At 45.8% G+C, this 9,758-nt stretch overlaps 1 protein-coding gene across 1 annotated transcript; it reads left to right on the top strand.

Moving 5' to 3' along the window:
• The first annotated feature begins 284 nt into the window (after window positions 1-284).
• Window positions 285-6,544, top strand: LOC139734998 (uncharacterized). Its single transcript, XM_071645772.1, has 2 exons — window positions 285-4,723; window positions 6,196-6,544. Exons 1-2 carry the CDS (start codon window positions 285-287, stop codon window positions 6,542-6,544), a joined length of 4,788 nt encoding a protein of 1,595 aa, XP_071501873.1.
• The last annotated feature ends 3,214 nt before the right edge of the window (window positions 6,545-9,758 follow it).

The following is a 9,758-nucleotide window of genomic DNA, read 5'->3' as shown; positions in this document are numbered from 1 at the left end:
TGACACTATTGTCTCGATAGTTGTAATTAATCGCTCCTAGTTGATAGTAATTTAATTACTGTTGTGAGGATATATTTGTAATTGTAGCCTGATAATCCAGTGTATAATTCTGTGGATATTTTGATTGTGTTTCAGCTTCCACTTAGTTCTTCTTCCGACCTGTGCCCACGGGGAAAGCACCGTCATTCACGCGCTCGTCTGCTTTTGGAAGTGCCGGGTATATGTTCTGCCGGTGAGGCTCTGTTGGTAAGTCAACCCTGTGCGAGAGTAAGAGAGTGATTGTGATGGATCTAGAAAAGTTAGCCAAGGTAGGGCAGACCTTAGGGTTAGAGGGGACAGAGCTGCAAGAGTTTATTAAGGCGGAACAGGACAAGGCGAGAGAGGCACGAGTGGAAGAGCGACAGAGGATGAAGGAAGAGAAGGAACTGACTGAACTGAAACTTAAGTTAGAACAGGCTAGGTTAGAAGAGGGAGGTAGTAACCGAGTTCAAATAAATACAGTTAGGGCTCCAAAACTTCCAGCATTCCAGTGTGGGAAAGATAATCTAGATGTGTATTTACACAGGTTTGAACGGTACGCTAATGCTCAGCACTGGCCACGTGATGTGTGGGCCGTTCATTTGAGTGCTCTTTTGACAGGTAAAGCATTAGACACATACTCGAGACTGGATGACGACGAGGCACAAGACTACGACCGAGTAAAGGCCGCAGTACTCAAGCGCTACTCTCTCACTAGCGACGGCTTCAGGCGGAAATTCCGTGGGGCAAAGCCGGAAACGGGAGAGACAGCAGCGCAGTTCGTGATACGGATACGGAGCTATCTCGAGAAATGGTTGGAGCTATCCGGCCACAAGCCAACCTTCGAGGAGATGGTGCAACTGGTGCTCATCGAGCAGTTCTACAACGTCTGCTCCAAGGATATGGAGACGTTCATTAAAGAGAGACAGCCGACTGACATAGACGACTTCGTGGATATCGCCGACAGGTTCATTGAGGCCCGCTCGGGATGGCATCTCGGAGGGCAGACGGGTGGTAAGTCCCGAGGTCACATTAAACCTGAATCTCGTACTAACACTTCCACAGGTGATGCTCGACCCCAACCGGGAGGAGCAACGACTCCCCGCCCGGACGGATGCTTCATCTGCGGAAAGAAGGGGCATATCGCCAGGTATTGCAGAAGCCGAGAGACCAGGAAAGAAAAGGCTGCAGTCGGAATCCAGGGTGGACAGAAACCGGATCCGAACCGGAAAGCTGACGACAAGAAGCCCGACAACCGCACTCCGGAAATGCGAACCGGAGCAAAAGCTGGTCGACCGGGTGAGACAGATGTTAGCCCGGTATCGACTCGTAGCAGCGGTTCAGAGGGTAAGCGTCAAATGTCAGAGCACGGTAACGCATGCCTCGTAATCGATTCATGTTTTTCTTGTGCAGAGCCAAGTCCGGATATCCGGATAGCGGATTCGGATCTGCCTCTGATGAGTGTTGCGTGTGGAGAGCAGCCAGTTAGAGCTATGCCTGTGAGAAAAGGCATAGTAAACGGAACGCACGTGGACGTACTACGTGACAGCGGTTGTTCGACAGCGGTGGTGCGCACGGAATTGGTGAGAGCGGATCAGATGACCGGATCGCAACGGACATGCATCCTGATCGACGGCTCCGAGAAGCAGTTCCCAGTCGCCACAGTCATGATCGATTCTCCCTTCTTCGTTGGTGAGTTAGAAGTACTGTGCATGAATAACCCTGTGTACGATGTTATTCTGGGCAATGTTGCAGGTGTTCGTGAGCCTAACGACCCGGATAGCAGCTGGCAGGCGGATAGTGGGCTAGCCGTGGAGACTAGGGCACAGCGCAGGGAGGCAGCCAAACCTCAACGAGCGATGAAAGTGCCACGGCAGGCAGACATTGCAACAGCCGACGAGTTTCGTCGTGAGCAGAGCAATGATGAATCGTTGGAGAAAATTCGACAACAAGCGGAGAGTAGTGAGGTGAAGACGAGCCGAAATGGGAATCAGTCACGCTTCATTGCGAAAAAGGGCTTGCTGTATCGCGAGTTCAGAGCAGGATGCGGCGAGCGGCAGGAAGTCTCGAACCAACTGGTGGTTCCTCGCAAATATCGACGTCAGATTCTGAGTCTAGCACACGAGTCGATACTCGGAGGCCATCTCGGCGCACACAAGACAACGGAGCGGATTTTGCAAAACTTCTTCTGGCCCGGCATTGGAGCAGACACAGTCAGGTACTGCAGATCCTGCGATGTGTGTCAGCGTTCTTTGCAGAAAGGGAAGGTGAGCAAAGTCCCCCTCGGAACCACGCCTTTGATAGACGAACCATTTCATCGCGTGGCGGTAGACCTTGTGGGTCCGATAGTGCCGGTGACGTCACGCGGGAACAGATACATACTGACACTCATGGACTACGCCACTCGTTATCCTGAAGCAGTACCCCTTAGAAACATCGACACCACGTCAGTCGCGGAAGCATTGTTCACGATTTTCTCACGAGTAGGCTTCCCACATGAGATGTTAACGGATCGCGGAACGCAGTTCATGTCCGACGTAATGAAGGAGGTGAGCAGACTGATGTCCATCCGCCACATCACCACTACTCCGTACCACCCGGCCTGTAATGGTCTGGTGGAAAAGTTCAACGGGACCATGAAACAGATGTTGAAGAAAATGTGCGAAGAGCGTCCCCAGGATTGGGATCGGTACATTGACGCGTTGTTGTTTGCCTACAGAGAGGCTCCACAGGCGAGTACGGGATTTGCGCCATTTGAACTCCTGTACGGACGAGCCGTACGCAGACCTCTGATGATTGTGAAGGAGCTATGGACCGACGACAACGCAGAGCCGGAAACAAAATCGACATATCAATATGTCATGGATCTCAGGGAGAAACTGGAGGACACATGCAAAATGGTGCATGAACATCTGAAACAGTCCCATGACAGGTACAGAGAGCAGTACAACAGGAAGGCGAGACCCAGGTCATTCAAAGTCGGAGATGAGGTACTATTGCTGCTACCAACCGACCACAACAAGCTCTTAATGCACTGGAAGGGCCCCTTTAAGGTAGTAGGCAAGATTGGAAAGCTCGACTACCGGATCGACCTCGGGACGAGGACGACGACGTTTCATGCCAACCTGCTCAAGCAGTATCATCGCCGCCACGACGAGGATGCAGCAGGACTGGTAAGCCACGACGTCGCTGGCGTATCTGTCATCGAGGAAGACGAGAGAGACGAGGACGTCGACGACCTCGGCCCCGAACCCACGTCGAATGAGCACCTCATCCAGACGCCAACACTCAAGCAGACGCAAACGGTAGCCGACGTAAAGTTAGGCAGCACTCTGTCTGACGAACAGAGCCGACAGTTGAGGAGACTGATCGGAAACTTTCCCGATGTCCTGACTGATCTGCCTGGCGTGACGAATCTAGGCTGCCACGACATCGAGTTAACTGATCTACGACCGATCAAGTCCCGGCCGTACCCGCTTCCGCATGCTCTCCGTAGAGTAGTCGACGACGAGGTAAAGGAAATGCTCGATCTCGGAGTGATCGAAGCATCATCGTCGCCGTACGCTTCACCGATAGTATTGGTGAAAAAATCGGATGGTACGAACCGATTTTGTTGCGATTTTCGCAAACTCAACTTGGTCACGGTACCAGATGCCGAGCCTATTCCCGACCAAGATGAGATCTTCGCCCAACTGGCGAACGACAATTATTTCAGTAAGCTAGACCTGACCAAAGGCTACTGGCAGGTTCCGCTTACAGAGAGGGCTAAGCCCCTCACGGCGTTCGTGACGCCAAACGGCTTATACCAATTCCGAACCATGCCGTTCGGGTTGATAAACGCCCCTGCTAGTTTTAGCCGAATCATGCGACAGCTTCTTCGAGGGATGGAGTGCGTGCACAATTTCATTGACGACATCTTAGTGCACACCACCACATGGGAAAAACACCTAAAGGTTCTGCGAGAGCTCTTCAAGCGTCTTCGCCAGGCAGGTCTGAAGGCAAAACCGTCGAAGTGTTTGCTTGGGCAAGAGAGCCTGGAGTTTCTTGGGCATCAACTCGGCAGAGGCAAGATCCAGCCGCGGACCGAGAAGGTAGAGGCCATCAAGCAGGCAGAACGACCGCGAACCAAGAGGCAACTCCGCTCATTCCTTGGCCTAGCGAACTATTACAGAAAGTTCGTGCCGAACTTCGCGGCCCTCGCGGTACCCCTCACCGATCTGACTCGGAAGGGGGAACCAAACCAGGTGAGATGGGGGGAAGCGCAAGAAAATGCGTTCAAGTGTCTAAAGGGGAAGATTGCAAATGCACCCATTTTGCATCTCCCAGACGTCGATCGCACCTTCTTCCTCCGAACTGACGCTTCGGAGAACGGAATCGGTGCTGTGCTACTTCAGGAATTTGACGACGAAAAGTTCCCAGTAGCGTTTGCCAGCAAGAAGTTGCTCGATCGAGAGCGAAGATACTCGACGATTGAGAGAGAGTGTCTTGCTGTCATATGGGCAGTGCAAAAGTTCGAGCCGTATCTCTACGGGAAGGAGTTCGTCCTCGAAGTCGACCACGAGCCCCTCCTTGCTATGCGGCGAGGCAAGCTCGCCAACGGACGAGTGATGCAGTGGGCTCTCGCTCTGCAGCCGTTCCGTTATCGGATCGAAGCTATCAAGGGGAAGGAGAACGTTGGAGCCGACTACATGAGTCGCATCCAGCAGTAGCACTGATCAGTAAGGAGTCAGGTAAACAGTGACAAGGATGAAAAGGTGTAACAGAGAAATGTCCAAACCAGCGTTTTTCTGTTTATACACAGAGTACGTAGAATGATAATGTCACACGGGCAATCTAATTTCACCAAAATATTTTCTGAAAAAGGGGGTAAATTGTCAAAATGAATCTGACATTGGTGATAGAGTATAGTTTGTTTTGGTGTCAATAGAGGGAGCTGGTGATCTGGAGACAAATATTTTGGAATAATAATTTAAATACGATTTGAATAGTATGTGACAGGAATGTATGGTTAGGGTGTGAGTGTGAAGTGAGTGAGCAGTGAGAGTGAACAGTTGCATTTGAGGCTTGCTGGCGAGAAGGTGCGCAGACGGGTTGACAAGCCAAGAACAGGGCCTGAGCATCATTGCATTTAATTCGGCTGCGTCGCTTGGTGCATTCCCCGTAGACACCGCTGGCCGTCACTCAAAAAGGAAGAGGAACCGAGAAGCTGTAAGTTTGCAGAATTTGGTATTATTACTCAATTTAGCACCCGGTAGGAAAGAAATCCTTTTTTTGTTAATCGATTAGAATAGTAATAAAGAAATGTTAATGTTAAAGAGTATAAAGCAAATACACCACGTGAGGTTCTTGAAATATAGCTTGAAATGATGTTTGTTTTTGTGTACGTAATGAGCCAAAATATTTAAGCCAGAAGGAGGACTGGTTCGGTAGCGAGAGGGTTAGGTTATTTGTATTACGTCAAAAATGAGATCGTTTGAGTGAAAGAAATGGCAATTAGATTTTAATCCTGAATGATGAGTTTTGTTGCTGGTGTAATTGCTACGACATTTTTTCTGATAATTGTCATAATCATGATATTAGTAATATTATCGATTTGTGTTGATACACATATCTACGCCAAGGACGATATGTATGAGGATCGATAAAGCGTAGCTGTGAATCGATTCAGACACAGAAATTAATGTTAAGAGAAAGTATGTTTTTTTGTGAAATTCGGATATAAATGTTGGAACGACGATAGATACAGTATAAAGAGCATATATGCAAAGTTAGTAAAAGCAGCTAGAAAAGAGTGAGCTTTTACGGGAGAGATTTGTATTGCTTGTTAGATGAATTCTATCGCTGGATAGTGATAACTGTCCCATTAATGGTGTGAATTTTTATCTATTCGCAGAGGTTTCTTAAAACGAGTACTTCTGTGTTTATGTATTTCATTCTATGGCAATTTATTGCAACAGAACCGAAATGTGCCATAATTTGTGTGTATTTTTTTTGTAAGAAAGGTCAAAATGAACAGGAAAGAAGAAAGTTAATGTGATAATAAGCTGAGGATGTTCGGATACATTTGTACCTTAACACAGTCCTGCAATGGTGAACACAAATGTTGTATTATAGGAGTTGAGGATTACTAGTCGGGTAGAAATGTATTTTGACAAGGGATTGTTGTTATATTCATAGCAGTCCGTATCCAGGCACTGAGTATCCGGACTTGTCCGAGGACGTATCCGGAGTCGGATACCGCCCAGTCTTTGAGTCTTCGAGTAATCCCACGCCCCGCTGTGGACAGAACCAGGCAGACACACGCGAACCGGACAATACCCACGCCAATCGACCGTGTGTATCCGGCCACGCCGTGCTGCCACACCCGTATACGCTTCACGCCGCGACGGACTGCAGGAACAGGCGTCAGCCACCTCGCGTGAACCGCGTATCCGACGCCAGGATCCGGCTTCGCCTGAGCAACACTGTACAGGCATCGCGCGGTTATCGACAACGTGAAAGTGCCTTTGATAATGTAGGGACTTGATTCATAGGGGGGTTTTCATACGTAGAAATGCATGCGCTTATATAGGGACTTAGCAGAAAGGAGGATAATATAACAATTTGTTTATATACAAAAAAAAATTGTTTTGTATTTTTCTTCCTTTTCTTCCTTTTCGTACTTTGGTTGAATAAAAGAGTCGCATGACCCACTTGAGTTGAAACGATAATTCACTGTATTCGGTTTATTATTATGGCGGTCGTCTTCTGAGAAACCCTTTGACAACTGTATATCACTAATGAAGACTAGAAATGGGATGGGACCTGCAGGATTAGGTTGTCGTATAAGGATCTCGCTACATCAGACCTTATTGTAATGACGTTCCACTGTATAAAAGCATAAAACTTTTTTTTTGCTTGCCATATGTTCCTGTAGTTGATGTTTTAATTCCACAGAATTAATTCCACAGAATTAGAAACACACTAAACTTGTTTTACCCAGCCAGGAGCAAAAAAAAAATACCCACACAGAAATATCCACTTTAACAGTACTGCAATTAAAATTCTCAGGAACAGGAAGAGAAATATCTATAAACCTCACATCAGATGTTCAATGACCATAAACCAAAAGAGAAGTGGCACAACACATATTCTATTAATTATAATAATAACGATAAGGACATTTTGTATATTACCAGTAGCACTTAAGACAAAAATATGCTAGGCACTTTACAATTAACAAAAGAGAACAAACATATAAATCAACTATGAGTACAAATAATCTATACAAATTCATGAAATTTTTCTGTTGAGATGTTTTCATTGAAACTGATTGACAAAGTGCCCTACATCAACGTAAATAAGCACTGAATTGATCAGTGTTTTAATAGTAGCCATGATAAAAAATCATGGGCGTACATACTCGAGCAGGAATCGATGTAGGGCACTTTGTAAAATCAGTTGCAAAAAAAAAAAATCTATAATCACATAATTATCAGTTCTGTTCTTCAAATAAATGGATGTAGGAGAATTTTCAGAAAGAGACAATATTGATACAAGAGGAGATACTTACTCTCTGAAGTTATGGCCTTGTTGCAGAAGAAGCACATGTTGCCAAAGAGCTGGAAAGTAAATGTAACACAGATTGTTAGAGATGCAACAGACAACAAGAAGATCTGTCAGTTTCTCACATACTCACATTTTTCCTACAGTGTAAATAATGCATTAGTTTTCTCAACTGACTATGCATGATAGATATTTTATGATGATTATGATGATTATGATGGTGATGATCCACAGCATTTTTATAGCACCATATATCTGTTGTATAAACACTCAAAGGCGCAGACTCCTTCCAGAGATTGAGAACAATTCAACACATCACTGAGAATCTGAACACACCACCAAGATTTGTCATCACTGCATCTGTGCAGGAGTTTCAAGTGATGATTGGAACTCGTACAATATCAGCACTGCAGTTTCCTTATAAATACATTGTGAATTCTGTTCTGATATACTCTCAATACTCTTTATATCACAAGGCATGCAATTTAAAATAAAGGATAAACAAAGAAAACGCTCCATACATTACTTCATTATTTACAAGATGGCAGATGTTTTGAATGTGCTTCTTCACAAAAGTTTACATTTCATTTGGTAATCTATACAAATGTTGAATTATCAAAGCACGTTATTTGACAATTCAAAAAAATGTTATGCTCATTATAAAGTACCCTGAAATTCAACACACAATTTGCTGAGAATGCTGGACATACGTGTACGAGATCGGTCCATCAAACTGCAAAGAAATATTGGCACACTGCACTGAAGCCACAGAGAGCCTATATCTATCAATGAACCATGAGTGTTTAAATACAGTGTGCAGCTAACATGTGCACACCTCGAAATCGTTTGTGACTCAGATTTCATGGCGTCCGTGAACAGTATACACACACACACCAGGGCCCCATTTCATAAAAGATGTTAGGATGGCAACTCTTGCTGGAATGGCAACTTCCAATGGCAACAGCCAATCAGGAAGCTGGATTCTTGTCGTTACTGTGACAATTGCCATTCCAGCAAGAGTTGCTATCATATCAAGTTTTTATGAAATGGTGCCCAGGAGTTTCAGTCATGTGAGAGACAGAAGGAGGGGTTGCTATGGAAACCAGAAGCCATGATCTCACCTGGTTGTAGTGGGTCTCACAGTAGGCCTTGCCATTCTTCTCATAGTGCTTGTGGCCAAGGAAAGGCTTCTCGCATCGTGCACATACAAAATGCTGAAGAGGAGTAAATTGACAACAATTTGTTGGATTTCACAGCATAATATCTATTTTCTGACATCCAAAAGTACATTGCCTTTCCACAGGTTAATCAATTCCATTTCTTTACATAACAGCTGGTCTCAATACTTCTAACATCACCATCATCCATCACTCCCAATCATTTTTTGCCATTGCCATTGCCACTTTTCAGTGACGAACTTTCACCATAACCATCTTAAAGTAAATATTACCCCAACAACTGCTACTACTAGATGATTATAACAGACGAACACAATTACAAGAAGAAGAAATGCATGAATAGTTACAATTTGTATATTCAAACTGCACTCAATGGTATGTTTCTTAGCACTGGAGTAGTTTGGTTGTTAAACCCACTGTCAGTGGCAAAGACAAACACATTATTGCTGACAAGGTGTAATGCAAAAGACACAATCATTACCATCATCATCACCATCATCATCAGCACCATCACCATCACCACCACCATCACCACCACTACAATCACCATCACCATCATCATCACCATCATCATCATCATCACATCACCATCATCATCACCATCACCATCACAATCACCAGCGTCATCACCAGCATCACCATCATCATCACAACCATCATCGTCACCATCACCGTCACCACCACCGTCACCACCATTACCATCACCATCATCATCACCACCATCATTACTACACCCATCTGACTCCTTTGCTGACATCACTACAGCAAGTTACAGCTGAGACTGACCTCAACGTGCCAGTGCTTGCCGAGAGCCGTCACGATGCGTTCCTCGATGGGTCTGTGGCAGGCCTGACAGATGGGAATTCCCATCTTGTCGTGGCAAGGCAGACAGTAAAGCTCTCCCCGCAGCTCACGGGCTGTGCCATTCAACTCCTCGCTGTGAGGATACAAGGAGAAGGATACAAGGAGGATACAAGGAGGAGGAGGAGGACGAGGAGGAAGAGGACGAGGAGGAGG

This window comes from Diadema antillarum, unplaced genomic scaffold, assembly GCF_040938485.1.
Source record: "Diadema antillarum isolate AM-2024a unplaced genomic scaffold, OU_Dant_1.0 seq00000561_RagTag, whole genome shotgun sequence".
NCBI classification, from domain to species: domain Eukaryota; kingdom Metazoa; phylum Echinodermata; class Echinoidea; order Diadematoida; family Diadematidae; genus Diadema; species Diadema antillarum.
The sequence above is the reverse complement of the archived record's forward strand: the minus strand, read 5'-3'. Positions and strand labels throughout refer to the sequence as shown.

Bases quoted from the DNA above. Each gene is read 5' to 3' on its own strand.
- LOC139734998 (XM_071645772.1), top strand. From the start codon at position 285: ATGGATCTAGAAAAGTTAGCCAAGGTAGGGCAGACCTTAGGGTTAGAG. The intron at 4,724-6,195 runs GTAGCACTGATC...TTATATTCATAG, and splicing joins TACATGAGTCGCATCCAGCA to CAGTCCGTATCCAGGCACTG.